The sequence below is a fragment of the Wasmannia auropunctata genome, unplaced genomic scaffold, assembly GCF_000956235.1.
Source record: "Wasmannia auropunctata unplaced genomic scaffold, wasmannia.A_1.0 LD334196.1, whole genome shotgun sequence".
In the NCBI taxonomy this organism is placed as follows: Eukaryota; Metazoa; Arthropoda; class Insecta; order Hymenoptera; family Formicidae; genus Wasmannia; species Wasmannia auropunctata.
In genome coordinates this window covers 787,754-809,637 of record NW_012028694.1, presented here as the reverse complement: position 1 = coordinate 809,637, position 21,884 = coordinate 787,754, and the positions used below count along the sequence as shown (strand labels likewise).

The 21,884-nt window shown below is 30.7% G+C and overlaps 1 protein-coding gene across 3 annotated transcripts in view; it reads left to right on the top strand.

The window, feature by feature from the left end:
- Window positions 1–21,884, top strand: part of LOC105459382 (sodium-coupled monocarboxylate transporter 1) — a 47,486-nt gene that overhangs the window by 22,160 nt on the left and 3,442 nt on the right. For all 3 annotated transcript variants that reach the window (XM_011705338.1, XM_011705336.1, XM_011705337.1), the window contains 4 exons: window positions 15,798–16,200; window positions 17,565–17,739; window positions 18,605–18,759; window positions 19,222–19,362. In XM_011705338.1, the coding sequence (XP_011703640.1) occupies window positions 15,845–16,200; window positions 17,565–17,739; window positions 18,605–18,759; window positions 19,222–19,362 (827 nt within the window). In that variant the 5' untranslated portion in view covers window positions 15,798–15,844. The remainder of the gene's footprint in view (window positions 1–15,797; window positions 16,201–17,564; window positions 17,740–18,604; window positions 18,760–19,221; window positions 19,363–21,884) is intronic.

Sequence of the window (21,884 nt, the reverse complement as noted above, 5' to 3'; positions counted from 1 at the left end):
ACACACACACACACACACACACACACACACACACACACACACACACACACACACACACACACACACACACACACACACACACAGCTATATATAATGTTATATATAACATTCATTTTTAAGAATATATATATCAGGTAAATTTTTAAAAAGTCACATTTTGGCTTAATAAATGTGTAATTAAGTAAAATAGTCTCGACTATCCATTTATCTTAAATTACGTCAACTAAAGAGCTAAGAATTAGTTTCTTACATATGTTCAGTTTTTAGATAGCTGTTTATTGTTTTGTACTAATGCAATAGATAAAATATACTTTTACGATATAATTAAAGATTTCAAACGTTTTAAAATAAATAACTAAATAATACTCTGTATTACCTAATACCACAATTACCACTAAAGATATAAGTAAAACCGATTCTTATTATTTTTTACATACATAAAATAAACGCTTTTATGATATAATTAAAAATTTCCAACTTTTGAAAATGGGTAACTATTTATATTACCAAATACCAATTAACATTAAGATATGACTCAAACTGATTCTTATTTTTTTTTACAAACATTTGAACTATCTTTATTTTAATAAAGTTGATAATATCGTATTATTATAATTAGTTATCTATGAATTTATGTTATATCTTGGAATACTAGCTAATAAATGTGGAAACAGTACAAATATCTACTAATTATCCATTGATTGTTTATTAATTATCTATTACAATGTACAAGATATGCGATGATAAAATTAATGTCTTAATTAACGATAAATTTCACGTGATAAACAATTTTGTCACATTTTGTACGATCATTCATTTTTCACGGAATTGTCGACGGATATAGAGACAGGAAGAATCGCAACGATTAGGTTAATTATCTCATGCTTGACGAAACACCGCGCAACGCGACACAATGTAACAGGCTAAATGTGCACGAATACACGCGCCCTATTTATGGCTAATTTTTACAAATCAGTAATTAAAGGATGTATTTATGTCAAAAAAGAATACACAGGAATCGCTGCAACTATATTTATGTTGTAAAATTGCATCTACGATATCAGTGATACCATTATATTCCCAGAATTTTTGATTATTAAGATATCTTTCTTTATCCTGATTTTAGCTTGATTATTTATTTATTTATTTATTTATTCTTAATGTATCTCATTAAAACAAAATGAAAAATTTATAATAAAAGAAAAACAGAAAACTTATTGCATAAAAATAATATATATGTAATTAAGCAATTCAAGTATTGATATTTATTATATTATTTTAACGATACCAAAAAATGTCTCCCTCTTTCTCTCTCAGCTCTCTCTCTATCAACAAAAATTTATGCATTTAAAAGCAAATTCATTCGAGATATAAATGTATAAAATAATGTACTAAACGCTGTCAAACTTTATTTAATTTTTTATTAACGCTGTCATCTTATCCCTCGCGTAGATCGTAAAAAGCAAACTTCTTTGTACGAGCTAAAAGCGAGAGAGAAGTGGAGTTTTCCAACGTGCTAGTTCGCGAGCTAGTTCGTTGATCGGAACAGTAGTGTTAGAAACTTTGTTAATTCCAAAACTTTGTAATTAATCCACTGACAGGCTATTGTTGAGATGTATTAGTGTGAAAAATATGCTAAAACATGATGGCGGATATTCTGATGATATGAATTGACAATCAAGATGGGTGCAGGTAATATATTTGCAAAACGGTAAAATGATAAATTTTGAGGTAATTATGCGGAAGCTAACGGCGAGCACCGCACACGGTTATACTCGGTTGCAAGTGTGTCTCGCGCAATTATTTGACAAATCTTACAGTATATGACCACATGACATACGCAGTCACGTTAATATACATTGTCTCATTCGCACACGGTCAGATATTTGTACACTCGACAAGCATCTGTCGAGTGAATACATTATTTGGAACTGTTGTAACGGTTAGGTAACGCAAACTCGGTATGGAGACGAGTCAAGTGGACAAATTACTTGCTGCAAGTTACCTGTCGCGTGCAAAACATCTGCCCACCTAAAATTAACGACGGGCCAAGTAGGGTTGTGAGCCAAACAAAATAGATAGGTCTTCATTTGCACGATGAATAGAAAAGTCTTCTATTTTCGGACACATATGAATTCTTCTACTACGTCATATCTCAAACGTCAGTACAATTCCATTCCGCTTTTGTAAATTCCTACCTTTCTTCATACAACAAGAAAAATTACTTATCATTTTTACTGACGATATTTCGTACTGCACGTACGAGTCAAAATAGTTTCAGTAATAGAAAAATTTAATAAGCAAAATTCAAATACTTAATATAAAATATTTTTTATAAATAATATTCTTTTTTAACGTTAAGGAAAAATTTCTCTATGAATCTTGGTCTAGTTTCGAAATAAAACAACAATAAATAAAATCTTGAAAATTTATAAGAGAAGCTATGCAAAAGATATGCGTAAACGTTTTCATTTTATTCTAAGTTGTGAAATGTTGTAACAACTATACGCTGTAGGAAGTCAGCTTACTTCAGAGATATTTCAAAGGACACGGCCGCGTGCAAAATTCACCAACGAATTTGAACATACTGTAACAGCTAGCTTTTTTTGTCATGAAATCAATCTGCAGTGTGCAGACCGATGGAGCGTGCACGTCAGCGAACCGAAACGGCGATCGATTCTCCGTTCAGACGAAATGTAAATCGTCAGGCAGTCCTGCCGAATAGAGGACACTTCGTGTTGGTTGAAAGTCTGGCACAATACTTCTCTCATGTTCCGTTATTCAACGATATACAATATGTTCGCCGTACGGCACAGATACTATGCGGCCGATTGACTTTCATGAACACGTCAATCACGGCGTGTGACTCATGTAACATCGTCGCGCGGGAACTCGCGCGAGATGCGACGGCAATAAAAATATCCGCGGAAAACTGTGGTTATCGTACTTAATTGTGCACCGTTCTGAGAAACTTGCAACGCCGACCACGCTAATCAATAGGCCGGGATATATTATCGGTGAGAGGTACAAGGAAAGATTTACATAACGCAGGCTATAAACACTTTGTACTTTGCGACAATTTATCCGCTTATCCTCAAACGATCTCTGCAAAGACGTAATTTGGAAAAACCAACGCTTTATACTTCGCGGAAATACGTATGTATAAACCGCTATAAAAACATCCGGTTATTTTAATTATTATATTCTTGCAACAAAAGTTAAATTTATTCTATTAATAAATGTGTATTAATATTGATGCTATAGTTACATATTATTGGACTTGTTTTCTGCAAAATTGAAAATAACAAATGAATACGTAAAATTAAATCAGTATAATAAATATGTAATTACAATTATAATAAAATATTTTAATAAATTACTTTCATTCTCTCCATATCCGATAGATATTTATTGTAATATTAGAATAGAATTAATCGTGTTGAAACTACGATATTTAATATAATTTATCAGTTTAAAATTAATATCGCAAATAGAAATTATCTAATAATCATACTATATCATATAATTCAAACATATATATTTACATATTATATATTAATTTATCATTATAATTATTTAATGCATAATTGTAACGTGATAAATAATAAACTTATTCAACGCTTTTTCTTTAATACTATTTATTCAATATTATTTTTATTTCAATTACTTTCAATACTCATTAAGTATCATTTCGAATATTTACCAAACTTTTTATATGTTTTTATAGAATGGCTATATATATATTGTAAACAAGAACAACGATGGTCAATAATCGCTTCGTAAGTAACACAAATTGTCATTTAAATGCTTTGCAGATTAAATCGGTTAACTCTAAACTTACGTGTTTCGCGAGAAACTTGCTAATTTATGTTGTAATGTTACACGTGACGAGCGTCTAAAGTTTAATCATTGGCAAACTTTAATCATTGTGATGCTTTAACAGGAATATGCACAAAATATATTCACATTAAAATCTTAAATTTTTATTTCTTTCTGTCAAGTTTATACATTATAGCTTTTCTATTCACGATTGTAAAAAATTATCTAACTTAAATGAAAAAAAAAAGAAAGAAAATAAAATGATTAGAACAAAAATAGTATATTAATAAAAAGGAAAGAAATGAAAAAACATTTCAACTAAAGACATACTAAAGAAAAAGAGATTTGGAAGGTCTAGAATATATAATTCCACTATTGAATACATTAATATAAAATATGAATAATGCTTAATAGACACAATATGTAATTGTATTTATATAGGTCACATAATAATCTAACTATTTAAATTTATTTATAAAAAAAAAGAAATTAACATTTATATTACTTCAAAGTATTAAAGCCTGTATAAGACTTGTAATCTCCACTTTGTGAGTACAATAGTCCATTCAAAAGGATTTTATAGATACGAGCTTACTTTAAATTGCATATTAAATTTACTTAACAAACACATTTCTAACATTAAATAAAATAAATGATTAATAGCCTTAGAAACTTTAAAAACCGAACTTATATATCGGTAACAATTTGACATAATGTTTTTATACCACAAATATAGGAAAAATTATTAAAAATTACAATAATGAGAAAAACCTACAATATCTTATAACGATTTATTATTTTCTTGTAAATAAAAAAATAGAAAAATAAATTTACATATGTTTACACATGGAAAATTTTTTTTTCCTGGAAATCAAATTAATTCGAGTCTATCTTCTTAAAAACACGGAATGTTTAAATACGACTATCAAATTAACATAATGAAAACATCTTCAGAAATATATATGTTTTGAAGAAGAAATATATACAAAATTTTGAATAATTTCAGATCACGTGAGAAAGGTCAAATAGGCAATCTAAATTTCGCAAGGTGTTTTCTCCATTATATTAAAAGATAAATTATCTCAATTAAAAAAAAAGAAAGCTACGTTTTCAAGAGAAAGAAGTTATGACGCTTGCATTGCAACTGTTGAAATTCCAATACGACCGTAAAAAAGTAAATTGATAGATAGCATTATGGTTATGTCTTCTTATATCGACGTAATCGTTGCTACTGACAGAAACATATCACACTCACAATTTCATTCTGCTTCCTTTATACGCGCCCTGTACATTCCTTTTTACATTCGCAAAGATAGCGCGTAAGGAGAGAGCGGCCATTACATACGCTCCATTTTTATCAATTCAAGCGATTTACCACTAAAAGAACTGTAATGCGGAAAAATGCCCTGAACGAAATTTTCAACGATTTCAACTGGGCAAGCCGCCACTGAAATGCAACGATTGAGAACGATCGTCCTTTTCTTTCTTTTTTTTATTATAAGATTAAAGGACTTGCCGGATTTTTCCGCGGCAAAATCTCAATCAGAGAATTGCGACAACAATCGATTTAACACCAATATCTATACATCGTGTCGATTATTCGATCATGGATTACCAAGTTTGGCGGTAGTCTAATATAGTCAACTCTAGTCAAGTTGAGTTTATATTCCATGTAGAAGTGCGGAGAAACTTGGTTTGCAAACCGGTTACTAATGCTAAATTTACTTCGCAAATTGTGCAAACTCGTTACTGAAACAGTCCACCAATCCCATTTGTTTGGATTTTAGAAGATTCGTAATTAAGCTAATATACATACACATATATGTATATAGATATATAAATAATCAAATAATCAATCAGTCAATTGACCATTCAATTTAGTCATCTTTTTTTTAGTAAAATTATATGTATATCCATATAATAAATAGTACTTGTAGTATAAAAAAATTAAAATGCTAAAAGATAAATAGTGCTCTTCGTGTGAATAATAAATTAGAAAAAGACATGATTAACGTCGTGCTATCAATTGAAAAAAAGGTTTAAGATCTATTATAAATTAGAAACAAATATAATGACGTAAAAACAAGTGGTATACAGAAATAATGCGTAATATCATTCATTAAAATACGATATTTGACTTAGTATCAGTTTCGTTTGGTCTTTCACTCTTAATGATAGCGTTTTTCTGTTTAACAGTTACAAACATGTCAGTTTATTGATTTATTAAATATTAAGAGCATTATTCGTTGACATGCATCTTCATAATTTATTTCATTCTGTTATCTAATTCCGCGGATAAATTAATCAAATATTCTTGATCATTATCTGGTACAAACTGTCAAATACATGCTTATATCAAATAAAGCAATGTGCTTTAAGTCAAAAATCTTATATCTAGGAAAGTTTTCACTTGACTCTAGAAACGTAATTTTCCATTAATAATTTTTACATTTCCACAGTGGAATGTAATAATAAATTTAATATTTTGTAAATATCAATTTATAATTAAATTTTTTACTAATTTTATTTTTATGAAAAATTGTGCATTATTATTGATAAAAAAAATCCTTATATCAATAAAAACAACAATATTTTCCTGCACAAATCATTTTATACACGAAATCTTTTGTGGAATATATGTACATCATAGTTTCTAGATATTGCGATTAACTGGAAGCAAAAATTATGTTACGGTATGGTAATTTATGATATGCAGTAGTTCAAGTATGTGGCAATTTATGAAAATATGGCACATGAAAAATTGTTTAGATACACAAGATTAACATTTATCTAACACTGACTTGACTTACAAGACTTGTACTATAACCGATAACGGTTTTAAAGCAGGCACATGTTATTTTGAGATATAACGACTAATGATATCGGTAATGTGAACGCGATATGACATGATCGAAGGAACATCAGATGCGTACTGGACAGTGTAGCTTTCTGACGTTACATCGAGTATGTCTGATAGTCGCACTTGAAACCGCAATCGTTCACGAGGTAAAGTGCCAATACATCGAGTACGGAACATTTATTGCATTATTTCGATAACTGTTAGGACTTCTAGAAGTCACTTCACGAATAGTGAAGCACATGTGATAAAGTGTTCGATGTTTGAATTCGAAAAACAAGAATGAGCATAATGCATCGTTCTCTTTTAAATCGGATTAATTTAAGGGCAATTTACAAATCCTTCAACTAAAAGATTTAATGCAAAACACGTCGAAATAACTTTTCATGAAAACGTAAAAAAAACTAAAAAATTTAATGTTTTAATCTTAAAATTTTTTCTGAAAAAAAAAAAAAAAACAATTAAATGTTGCATTGAATTTTTTAAATTACAGTACAGTAAATTATAGACACTCTCATTTATTTTAGAATAATTAGTAAAATTATTATTACTAATCATTATATATGTCTCAAAAAGAACCGATATTAGAAAGCTTCCAATCAATATGTTTCTAGTAATTCTAGTCAAATATCTTGGATATTTAAGAATTAAATGCCTATGCAAGAATTGAATGATGCTTCGGAAAGACGGCGCCAAGACTCGTTATCAATCACGCGATTATCGGAAGAATCGCAACGTGAGAGTAAAATCGTAAAACCACACCTGTCATACCACTATTACATATCATGTGCGAGTGAGTCACGTTTCGAGTCATTTTGCAATTTTACGTATAATGAAATGGCATCTTCGCAACTGCGGCAGACATTTGCATATTCCGTGTGATAAACGCAGTCGAGAGTCATTTTAAATTGTTAATGAACGATTATCATTGTTGTATGCGACTTCCATCACTCACGGGTTATTTTTAACTTCTATACCATTATTATTTGTTGTAGTTTCAATATTAACATGCGCAATGTTTCTTTCTACAACAAACTATACTTCCGGGTGCCATTTTTTTACAAATTACACAAAAAATCTGATATATTATAAGATTAGATCGTAAGGAAAAATGTACACAATTAACTAAATTTGTCACATTGTTAACCGTAATTTAACCGCAACAAAGTATAATATATACGTTTCATTATAAACACAAATTAAATGATAGTATCAAATAAAAATACTAATTTAAAACGAGAACATTATGATACTTATTGCCACGAATTTGCAGCTATAAACCTATTGATTTTTAACTATATTAAAAATATTAATTAATAATTAAATATTTCATTTTATGCAATTTCACAAAGATAATGCGCGTATTAATAGGCATCTGATAAAAATGATGATAACATAAAGATTACATTTCACGTGATTACTCACGTAAGTACACGTTTATCGGTAATATCAATGATCACGTTTTGCTAATGTATCACGTGAAAATGTTCTTTCTAAACACTAATTGTACATATATATTTTATCATAGTTACAGATATTGCATAGTTGATGAATCGAATGAGACGCACATTATTTTGCGTCTAACTTTTTAGATATCAAATTGATTTCTCTTGAATAAAGCAAAAAAATCAAATTTTTATTTTTATCTGATAACAAGTTAATAAAGAGTCGACAGTAATATTATTATATGCAACAAAATTTAAATTATTTTTATCAAATTTCCATTGTGTATATATGTACATATTTTTTATTATTTAACTTAGATCAATAATCCGCCAATTAAATCTTATTTTTTTATCAGCTTGCAGCAACAATCAATTAAATAGCAAAATAGATTTTGTTTTATGATGAGAATGTGCACGTAATGATCAGCAGCCCATTTTCGTGAATTTAATTTAATGGATCACTCAAGGATGTATTGTAAAATATATATTGCAAATGTTGTAATTTGCCGTATAATATTTTTCATAAATATTATTTTTCTGTGAAAAAGAAAAATAATCTTTATGATGTGATACTTTATAGATATCAGATATTTCCCGGATCAAACTGTGATGCATATTTATTGTAAAAAATTGCTTTGCGGTAACATAATAAATTATATTCTCAATAAATGGCAATCAATATCATTATCACGATTCCATGAATTTAAAAGGAAACAGAGAAAAGAAAAAAATGAGAATAATGGTATATCTTGTGACACGAGATTTGGTGCCGTGATGAACACGTGCCGATTCGTTTGTTTGTATGCAATGGGTTTAAGTAGCAGAAAGCCGAAAGAATAGCATGATAACACGAGCACGTGATGAGGCGCCATATCATGTTTGTAAACGGCTTTTAACGCGTTCACTTTGTGCTGTTGGCTAAAAAATGATAAACTAGGATAATTTCATCAAATAGTTTCATTTTATTAGCACGTGCATTTTCACACCAGCGCATCTCACACTGCGGCTCCTCTCTCAATCAGATTAAAACGTGCACTTTACTTAGACTTTATAGTCTAGCATCTTATAATCTTCTAATTTCGGTTTGTTAAATTTTATTAAAAAATGTAAAACTGAAAATTTAATAATAATAAGTCTAATAACAACTGTTCTTAAAGAAATTTATATTATTCTATTATAAATTGAATTAAAATTAGAATAAAATTATACAGACTGTATAAAATAACACACACACACACGCATTATTAAATTTATATAAAAGTGAAATAATTTAGATTCTAACACATTTAAAAACAAATCACATATTATTATATATATAATAAGGATTAAATTATAAGTATAAATCTTTATCGACTAGATTATTGTGAGCAAATGCAAATCGCGATCATAAATAATAACACCTACGATGAAAGTGTGTTGATTCTCTAAACTCTGATAAACTCCGATTATTCTGCAATAGCAGCTGAGGACGGTTTCAGAGTATGCACGCAAATATGGCGATAAATCTGAAGGTAACGGAAATGAGAATATATGTACGCGGAAGCACAGCATGATTTAAATCCGCTCGAGCCAGTGCAAGTGAATTAGGCTAATGGTGCGAGCGTGTTTTGTACTCTGCGCTATAATAAACTCAATAAAATCAATAAAATCTGAAGTAGCAGCGAAGCGGATTTTTCTCAGGCGGGAAAGAACGAGAGTAATGTACGCGTGAAAAATTGCTCGTTGCGCAGACTTAGCAAACATTGCGTTAAAACGTGACGCTACTACAGATGTACTCACTACCAACACGGTGTGAGAAAAAATTCTTGGCACGCTTCGTGCTGCAGCTAATGTACGCTGCAACGGTAACTGGATATTCGGCTGCAAAGAATTCGCTTCGTACTCGGCTCACGGATCCGGAACAACCATGTAATCTGGATGTACAATCGGCACAAGCAATTATCACTCCATTCATCCTAGCTCCCGAATATTTATTTTTTCAGCAATTAGAATGAACACAAATTTACAAAAGTTTTATAGTCGCTCAATAAATATTCTGCCTCGGTACTCATTACCATTTCTCTCTCCTTTTCTTTACACATACATGCCAACGAGCGCACGCGTGTGACCATTTTACTATTTAATAATCTCATCTCATATGTTTATTATAACATATCATATGCATCTCGCATTTATACATTTGAGTTTTTCTTCCAAGATATTCACGCAACATTGAATATATTGTTGTATTGAATGTATCACATATGGAAAATTGTAAAGTCTAGTGGAATTTTCATAAATCATTCAAAATTTTGAATTAAATTATAATTAGCACTTTTTTTTAATTAACCTATTTTTAATTAACCTATAATAAATAATTATCACCTATTGTGTGTAGTTATATTACATAGGATTATATATCACATATATGTGATATATACTAATAGAAATTAGCAATTGCCCTGTTAAACGATCTTTGATATTTCCTCGTGTGTTTACTCTCTCTACGAAATCCTTCCTCTCCGAGCTAACGAAATATCGTTTGTTTAATAAATTAGGGCAGTCCTACAACTCTAGCAACAAGTCGCGTATTTGTCATAGGTGTCTGAAAACTTAAACGCTTTCGTGTAAAGTGATAACAAATAGATGGAATTTGCAAACCAACCGAGTGTTTACCGAGTATTTCTTGCGGTACCGTACAACCGGTTTTGCAGCAGTCGTAACACATTTGCTCATAGATATCTACGCTATGATTTACGTCCCGATGTTGGCGGTGACAATTCAGACAAACGGCACATCTAATGGATGAACGAATGCTATTTTGTGATAATAACGTGTTGACGTTGTATAACACATCACTTTACACCAAACAAAACATATGAATTAACGTATGGATTAATGTGACGAGATCATGCAGAGAGCAATAATTCGTGTCTGTTAAGAAAACATGAAATATGTCTTACATTATAGCTTGTTTCTTAAAAACTTAATCTATGCAATATACATGCGTTGAATTGCTATATTAAAACGTATTACGTCATGATTTATTACCGGAGTTTTCTTCAATCAAGCGGGCGTTTGATTTTGCTGATACTAGCTTAAAATGTGTCTGGTCTGTAGTAACAGTGCAAATTAAAAGTTATCTTGTGTGACAAGTCAATGGAAAATTTTTGGAATTTGATATCATTTACTGTAGTCACAGTTGTTTAAATCTTAAACTCGATCTTGATCATACATAAAAATGTCATATATATTACTGTAACTAATTCTTGAGTGTAGCAATAAATTTTAACGACGAGTCGATTATCCTATCTAATATAACAATGGGGATCAAAGTTGATAGATATAAAAATAAATATTTAGAGAGATAAAGAGCTTTATCGAGATAATGACTAAAAAACGAAATAAAATGGAACATAAACATATCTGAAACGGAAAATATTCATACTTGAAAGTTAATTTTGCCTTGCTTTTAACAGTATTCCTTTCTTCATTTTTATCAATATTTTTCAGTCAATCGCATATTACGAAAGTGTCTTTTTGTTTTTCTTTCATTTCTTTTTCTCATCAAAATATTTCTAATAATCACTTGTTCTATTAGATAACGCGAGACAGTTATTAAAATCGTCTGTTTTTCTTGAGCCTATCGTAAATGACATGGTTATAGGATATGTAAAGAAGTGGAAAAGTTTAATTTTATCACCAAAATATTGATAATAACTAAAAATTCGTATCTTTGCATTCGATTTAATTTATAGCATTTGATTATTATATTTTTTTATTTTAATGAGAAAATTATGTTATAAAATCCAATAGTATAAAATCAGTAAGTATATGTGTATAATATTATTCGACGTCAGTGCATCGTTGACGTATCCGCTATTATAAAGAAAAAATAGTATCTTTTACTGGTGCCAATACGCACCCTAGCGAGTTTTAACGACTGTTTCATTAATGGAATATTAATGATATGAGGCTGTTATGACAACTTTATTTTTTTTTCGTTATTTGTGTCAACGATGTCAAAACGAGCTCTCAGTCTGAGTTACAAAATAATTGCGACACCGGAAGTTATCCCACTTAGTTTCGTCATTATAACATATCATCATTAACGTAGATAAAGTCAAATACATAGTTATAAACTCATCAATTTATTTTCAACACTGTAGAAAGAGTGATTTATCGGCATTAATGTCGATTTATGCATTTTAAAGCGATAAATTTTGAAATCTTATAAGAATTATTGAAAATTAAATTTTACGTGTAAACATATGTAGATAAATTGACATTAATTTAGTAATATAGAAATATAGAAATATATTTCAAAAATTAGATAATATTTAGTAATATTTAGATAATATTTAGTAGAGATTGATCGAGTTATACATGTTTTAAATATATTATATATTTTTTATAGAAAATTGAATAAATTTCCTCTTGATGTCATAAATATTGTTAGACATCGTGAACAAAAAAATATATATATATATACAATCAAAATAAAACATTTCTTTAAACAAGATATCATTACTTGAAATATCCGAATTCCCCTGATCTATGATCCATGATCCAAAGAAATAAAATAATGGTATTTCCCCAGAACTCTCGTTTCGCTTGAATTGACGGCAACCTCATCGGGCGCATGGTTTACAGAACATTTAGCTGCGATTTTTACACTTGACTAGCTTGCAGTTCTTCTTTTGTACACACGTGCATTCATACATTGGCGTCATGCGACACGAGCATTTTACTGATTTCTTGCTGTATACTCTAAAATGCGCCCCGTCACTTTTATCGACGATAACGAATGTCAGGAATGATTTTCGATTCTATAAGAAAAACGGGAAAACGGGATGAATACGATAAACTATAAAGCTGAAAAGAGACGACGTAAGAAAGGAGATCGGACACGAAATGAAAATAGACGTCGTGCAAAAATAGCAAAAGCCGAGTTTACCAGGAACGCGAGCGAGCGTGAAAGGAACTGTCACATTCCCGGAGAAAGCCGGCGAGGGAAAACGAGCTAAAAGCGAAACGGAAAATAGAACCAGAACGAAAGGGAGTGGACGACGAACGACAGAGACAGAGAGAGAGAGAGAGAGAGAGAGAGAGAGAGAGAGAGAGAGAGAGAGAGAGAGGAGGAAGGTTCGCGAACCCATTGTTTCCAAGTGCGATACAATGGATTCTCGGTCGTGTTAGCTCCATGAAGGCTGGCACCTCATTGGCCACTCACGTTAACGCGTACACCATCCGGCCGAGTCCTCGTTGTCGTTTTGCACACCAAACGCATATCGCGTAAATGTGCATTGTGTACTCAGCATTGTTCCATGCTGAGCAAACCATAGTATTGCACGGGATAAGGAACGAACTTGAATGGTGGAAAATGGAAAGTCGTCCACGAGCTCACGAAGGAGTTACTGCAAAGGAGTGCCGAGCACAATTCGGCTGCTTTCCCGTCTCAATTTTGCGAATCTTTGCAGTAGCTTGGCTTGTAAACGAAGGAAGAGCATTGTTTGCCCTCAAGTCAGAGACGGCGGTTCCATAAAGCTTAATTGCGGCTTCCACTCCTACGAATTTATGTAGCACATCCGTTTATGCCACAACAGAGTAGCAAGAAGTTCTTGATTTTTTAAGCGCAATAAACTTTCTGCCACTGATAATAATTAAATTGTTAACATCAGTAATATAGATTTCACGACTAATTAAATTTTTTTGTAGTCAAAAGTATTTGGTCATTCTAATAGCGTAGTGTTAATAAACCCAAGGTTTCAGAAGTGATTAGATAGCATGATGTATTCATAAATCTGTAATTGCGTAACTGTTAAACGTTTAAAGGAAATCATAGCACCAACGATTACAAAGTTCCTATGCATCATCTTTGCTTAGACTTTTTGTAAACAGCTTTATCAAAGCTTTATCGGGGAACTACAGGGATAGGATATAATATAAGAGTAAATATATTCGTAGTGAATGAATAAAAGCCACTATTATATATTTCATTTCTTAATGACAGTCTGCTATGTAGATTACAGCACATGTCAAAATTTAAGTACTTCATGGAAAGTGCCTACTATAAACGTATTCTTTGGGAGAGAACTTTTTATGCAAAGAAATTCCCAAATTACCCGTTCGTCATGCACAAACTACGGAATTTTATGACTCCGTAACAAACGCGTTGAATCGAGATAATAAAAAGTTTGGGATACTAAAATAACTGGACTTGCAAATGATTACCCTAAAATTTTTTATGATATAGTGGAAATTGTCTCACTTTTCTTGGAAATTTTAATAAATTTAACTATGTTAGAATGACAAGTTATTTGTGGATTTCTTTTTTATAAAAAATGTTTAAATGGTTTAAAAATATTTAACTTCTCTCTTTATAATATAATATAAATTATAACAAACCTAAAAATATCTATTTATTATTATTTTTAATATATACACGTGTATATGACGTTTTGTTAATTCAAAATTTAACCGCGTAAACGCAATATCACGGTATTTGCCAACATTTAAAAATTCAGGACATCAATTTTATTGGTTTGTTTATCAAAAATAAACAATAAAAATATATAAATAAATCTTACTCGGCGCAACGGAACAATTAATTTATATTGCACTGATAACAAGGTTTATCGAAAAGTTTTAATCATTTATATAAAAATTTATCATATACCTAAGCAAGTCCGAAATACTCTTGTATATAATAGCCATACTTTTACATAAAAATGTTATATTTATTATAAATGTTTATTTTATTAAAATAAATTGAGAACAATGTTGTAATAGCATTTTTGCAAAATTACAAGCACAAATGTGGATCTCTTTCTCTCAGAGGGATGAATACCTCTGTGCATAAATGTTGCGAGAATTGACGTAAGCACCATTAAAATTCGTATAAAGCATTCTTACAGCCTGTTGCATAAATTTATTCTAACAATAGATCACTTATAAACAATTATTCTGTCTATAGAAGATCAGCTGCCTTCTTCTTTCGCGTGAGGTGAACGGGATATAAATTCAATGAAAAGAGCTTATAAATACAGGAGCGCCGGCACGACGCCGATAAACAATAGCGGTAGAAGATAAGAAGCTACCGTGTTCTTCCGGGCTCCCTCCTTTCGTTAGCATTATCCCCACTATATCGTCATTCCTTCGTCTATCTCTTTTCCACATAGGATTACGTCTTTCTCTCTCTCTTTCTTTCGAGGTTGTTAGCATAATAACGTCAAGTGCTTCACCACGTTGGTAGTCAATACGTACTGTCGCTCCGATCGCGCCGCATTGATCGTATTGAGTCATATTAGCGTTTCTCGAGAACTTGCATAACGAGACCCATGCGAGCGCGTATGCATACACGCAAACGCGATATAAACGTACGTTATCGGCGAGTTTCCGTTTATTATCCTTGTCGGAACTTATCACGCTTATCATCTTCTATCTGAATACAAATCTCTTCGTGGCGGTGAATTCCAACGGGCAGCGATCAGGCACCAAGATCAAGCAAGAATCGCGTTAGAGGTAGCATTCAAGCGCGTCGAGCTGACACTTCCGATAGAAACAATCGTTGTGGCACTTGACAACTTGAGCGTCTCTCGAAAACCACTTGCCTCGCGTAATCGAGAGCTTCGAGAGTATCGAGTGTCACACTCCTAACACGAATCGTTGTTGAACTCGGCATCCTCAATACGCAGACGAACCTCAATCACAGAAGGAGTTCCGAAGCAACCCTGGATACAGGATGACGACCCATATCACATCGATGGTGGTGGACTATCTGGTGTTCATCGGATTCATCGTGATTTCCTTCCTAATACCGCTATGGGGGAATTTCAAAACGAAGAAAAAGGAGACAAAGGCAAATTATGTGTTTGCCACCGGTACCGTGTCGATGGGCGCAATGATGTTATCAATCGCACGTGGGACTCTCGGTGTCAGGTCCTTCCTGGGTTATCCTTCGGAGCTGTATTATCGAGGTAGTGCCATGTGGGAGACTCTGTACGGGATGCTCTTGGCATATCCCATCGTCTGTTTCGTCTTCGTACCTGTTTACTACAGCCTCGGTATTACATCAGTCTACCAATATTTGGACATGAGGTAATTTTACAATTCTTTTTTCTTTGGCGCAAAATAATTACCACGTGATATTATTCTTCCAATTTTATGTAAAAAACATCCTCTCTATTGATGTTCACGCGTGAATTGTTTTTAACATTACATTAAATAATATATGAAGATAAATGGACTAAATTAATACGTATTGAATATACGAAAATATAACGTTATAATATAATGTTGAATTTTATTGATAATAAAATAATATTGAGCTCAAAATACCCTATAGCTAAAAATCTACAAATAGAAATTTTATGAGCATATGCTTATTCAAGAATCTTAATTATATAATATTCATTTTGAAAAATGCATTGCCTAGCTGGCTGGCTGGCTGCTACTTGCAATGCACCTGATAATGCGTATTTTTCCTTTAATATTTCGAGTATCTACTGTGTATTTCACATAAGACTATGAAAACGTTATGCAACAAATATGAATATTATTTTCTGTTGTATTTTAAAGAACGCGAAAAAAAAATTGTTTAGGTACTTGCTCAGTGCCAAAAAGGCCTCTTCTTTTTAGTTGAACTTTTAGTTAAACTAATTAAACTTATGTCCCGTACATCTTTTTTTCTTTTTTCCTCCAACATGGAGAGAAAAAGAAGAAAGATGAATCGTGCAAGAAGTTCAGCTGAATTTGACGTGCTGAACAGGCCTGTTCTTTGTCACTACACTAGACTAAACTAAAACTTTTTATCTCACTTTCATAAATTTTCAAGTAATACATGTATCTATTTCATTTTAAATACAATAAATGTACATTAATTCAACTATAAAGAACAGACCTAACGTCTCATGCGTCTATTGGCAATATTCCGTAAGCAGTTACATAATGTAATATTCAACTTTATAAGATTTTTGCTAAAAATATAAAAGTAGAAACGAGATTGCGTTTGTATAAAACTGTTCTTTGTTGCTCAAAGAATGAAAATCTGAAGCGAAATAATTAAACTCACACAAAATAAAAAATTTTTAACATTTAATTCGAAATGAGAAAAATTATTGAAATTTAAAATGTTCTATTAATTATTTTAATTGTTTTAGTAACATGTGACATGTACAGAAACAATTTTTTCCAGAAATTCTATTATTTTAACCTATCTGTCAATACATAGATATATCTATACACACCTGGGTATTGATAGAAAGGTTAAAATAATAGAATTTCTGGAAAAAAATTGTTTCTATACATGTCAAGTGTTACTAAAATAATTAATGAAACATTTTAAACTAAAATAATTTTTGCTCCGACGTAAAGAACGCTATATATAACAATTGCGATCGATTAATAAAGATAATTCACCACGTCGGAATTTTTCAGCTCTCTTAATTATGTAAATTCCCCAGGTTCAAGTCAAAACTAGTCAGATGTTTGGCGAGTTTCTCTTACGTTATACGGAGTCTCCTGAATTTGGCGGTCACAGTATTCACGCCTTGCGTCGCGTTGAAAGCGGTAATAGGTCTTCCGTACTGGGCTAGTATCGTGGGAATAACGACTATTTCCGTGGCTTTCACGATCATAGTAAGAACACGTGTATTGTGCTATACACTTCTATGTTTCAAATATCAATGTGTTCACTGAACAAAATTTCCAAATTTTCACAAATGCAATCCTCTCTCTCTCTCCCTCTCTCATTTTCATTGCTCAATATTTTGTTTAAAAATTAAAGTTGAATAATCAGCATTGAGATTTCATTCAAAGAGCATAGATTGAAATCATAACATATGCAAAATACAGCGCAATGCAATATACATATCTATATGAAAATGTCTTTTATATTTATTCGTGAAAACGCGATAATAAATATAAACTACAGCTTTTGTTGCATATGTAATGACATATTAAATGCCATTGCATTCTATAATTGACATTTATTCAAAATTTAAATTATATCCATTTCAATCTCTACGAAAAAGTAAATTATTCGTAACGGTTTTCGTAAAAGCAATTTTCGAAAAGTTCAATATTTCGGATTTAAATGAAGAGTAAAATTACGACATAATTTTGATAAACGTGAACTTTCCGTGCAAATTACATTCTAACGGCAAATTACTTATATTTGTCCTATAGGAAATTGGAGCAATCAAGCGCGCAATATAAATAGAACGCATTGAAGGACGAATAATAACAGCAACGTTATTATAAAAAAATAATGAAAAAAAAAATGAAAATATAACTTTTAATATTAATCTCTGAAATAATGGTACATCAATGTGACGCGAAATATACTACATATTACGTTTTTATATGAAGATTGTTTAATGATTAAAATTTTTAAAAACTGAATCACAATTTGATCATTTAATATTTCATTACTAGTCACTTAATAACAATAAATGTTATTTCACAAATAATTAATATTTATTCGTGTATGTTCGCTTTTTAGGGAGGTTTAAAAGCCGCTATTCTATCGGATGTTATACAAGGCCTGGCAATGATTGGTGTATCTGTGGTAATCATTATACAGGGAACTATCAATGTTGGCGGACCAGCTAACGTCCTCAATGTAACTTACGAACGCGGACGATTGGATTTTTTCAAGTATGTTGCGAATTAACACATTGAATTGAATGCATATAATTTTTATTTTGATATAAATTCACGCTTGAAATGAATCATGTACGGAATTTCTATTACGTAATTTCGCATTTCGTCTCTGAACTTTAGAATTATTAATCTCGGCGAAAATATACAATTTCAACTAACTCAGTAAATTGAATAATATTAAAATGCAATTTTATATTAAAATTCTTCGCTACGCATTTCACAATTTAAAATTATTAAATTCCGCAGCGGCGCAAAATTATTTCGCGGGCTATGCATTTTCTGCATCTTTGAAATTTTGGGGAGACAATAAAATATTTATTCTTTTTTTCTTAAATTGCAAAAGAATTTAAATAATAGAGTACTTTTTTTTAAAGACGTTAATATTATTATAAAACTTTATAAGCATATGTTACGATAAAATCACGATACTTATTCAGTAACTTATCTTATTTTCAGTTTTGATATGGATCCGACTCTTCGAGTAACGACAGTGTCGGCGACAGTAGGGCAGCTTTTCATGAGTTTATCTATTTTCGGATGTCAGCAAAATTTTGTTCAGAGATATTGCAGTATGTCCAGTCACAGAAAGGTTGTCAAGTAAGTAAACTTTTTATCTCGGTATGAAACGTTGAACAAATTCCCTATCCATGCTCTTAGCATATAACGGTAGACTACAAGACTTGCATGACACATTATGCACAACTCATCGAACGATTTGAAGGATAATGTAATTTATGCTAAATGTTCCTCGAAATATCATTTTAAACATTCAAGACATAAATGGAAATCGAGTACAAACACATACACGTAATGCATAAAATAGTTTGAATCAAACGAAAAAAAATGAATGAATTTTTTTGAAAATAAAATTGTATTTTAAATAATAAATACTAAATAATACAATTTCGTTATTTAATAACAATGAGAACGCACGTTAGAAATTATGATAGAAAATTAAATTAATAAATAGACAAGATTTCTCTTAAGACGCTAAAATAAATATTTCGTTCTATTGTAAAACATTGTAAAATATATTACATGCTTATTATTATAAATAGTATTACCATTAGTGATTATATGCATATTAGCGATCGTATGCCGACTTTTGTATGATAATAACAATTAAATTTTGTTATTAAAATTAATTTAATGGTAAAAAATATTATATGTTAATATATTAGATTCAAATGTAATATTTGATATTTTGCTAACTAGGCATTTCTTGATATGTTTAAAAACTGATATGATAAAAAAACTTTACAAGTGTATCGGTACAATTTTATAATATTTTGTAAAATGTTTCTTTTCTTGTAATTCGTAATAATATATTATTTAACAAATTGTAAAAAATACGGATTATAGAAATCTTTCACAAAATTTAAACGACGTTACACATATAATAATTTATAATATACATAGTATTTGTGATATTTATAATATCATATTCATATATTTATACTTTATATTTGCTTTAAGATTATTCTTCTTTTATACTTCTGTTTTCTTCTCGTATTATTTTAATCTGTAAATTGAAACTCTTTACATTAAGATAAGAGTTATTTGCATTTGACTTAATGTGAATCATAAGTCAGTTGCGCACGTTAATGAATCATTAAACAAACTCAAGTGACTGCAGCGAAAAACTTGAACAAGTCATGAGTAAATGCCTATACATATTAGATGTAACTAAAATACAAGCAAATAGCAAAGAAAAAATTTTGTTTTCAAAAAAAATGAAAGATAGATGTATCAGATTCAGACATTATCAGTCCAATGTTTCCTGACTTTTGTTCGAAGTTTCAATGTAATTTTGTAGCTTCCGTTAATGTTAATTGCTTGCTTGGTCAGAAATGGAATATAATTTCGAAACTTTGATAAAATGATTAACTGAATATTTGCAAGTTTTATTGATTTAATAAAGACTGAACTGTTTAAGCAAGAACCATATCAAGAAGAGAAGAATTTCAATTTTTTTGTAAAAAATTTTAAGGCATGCAAAATATCATATCATGATATACGAGCACATTCTTCACCGTAAAATTAAATTCAGGAATTTTCGTTCACGTGTGTAATATTTAGCCTTAGAAAAACGTGTTTCTTTTTACCTACCAACTTTATTTATAATCTTATATTATTTAAGACTTATTAATAGCGTATAAATGCAGCTGTTTGCACAATTGAACCAAACGCTTGCACGCTCGCAGAATTGTAATCGTGACGAAACATTGAAACGCATGTACAGTAGTCAATGTAAAAACATTTTTCTAGTCCAATATCTGATGGCACTCGAACGTGTATAAAACGTGTTGTGGCCTACAGCCACAAACTTGCCGCGATACCACTGCACTTAAATTGAAACATTACATGAAACAAATGTATTACGTTGGTCCGTAAAATTTTATCACTCGCAAATGTGTCGTTAGAGGAATCTACCCAGATATTTTCGTGACAAAAATAAAGTTTTATATTTGATCCAGCGATATTCTTATAAAATTCTCGATATCTCAATAAAAATTTATCATTAGAGATTAAATAAAATTTTATCGTTACTAAAACTTTTCTTTTACAATTCTATACATATGTTCGAAATATTATTTGAATTTGGAATATTTATATACTGTTAGCAAAACTGTTTTTGAATGTTATTTTTTAAATATTCACTGCATATGACAATAGGTTAAAAATTAAGAGTTTAATAAAATTGTTTATAAAAGATGGTTTTTATATAATTTTATATAATCGTCGTACAAAATAATATAATTATTTATATATCATAGCGTTATGATTCTTATAGGTATTAAATGTGATTAGTACGTCTCGGAAGCTGTAAAATGAATTTCTCAGCGTGTGACTATAAGTTAATAGATTTTACATCGATAATTTCCCGTGATCGTATCAGCGGTAGAAAGTTTTTGGGAAGTGGCACGATTGGACCGATTTAGGAAATTGTGCCCACAGTTATAACTATTACCACATAATCAATGAGAGCCCCGCAGGGAGTCGAATGGCGCCGCGCCAAACTTTCAGTACAGAGATTCTCGTTATTCAATAAGAGGTCTATAATATCGATGCAACAGACGTCGACGTAGATTAGATAGAATAAAGTCTTCTCTATGTAT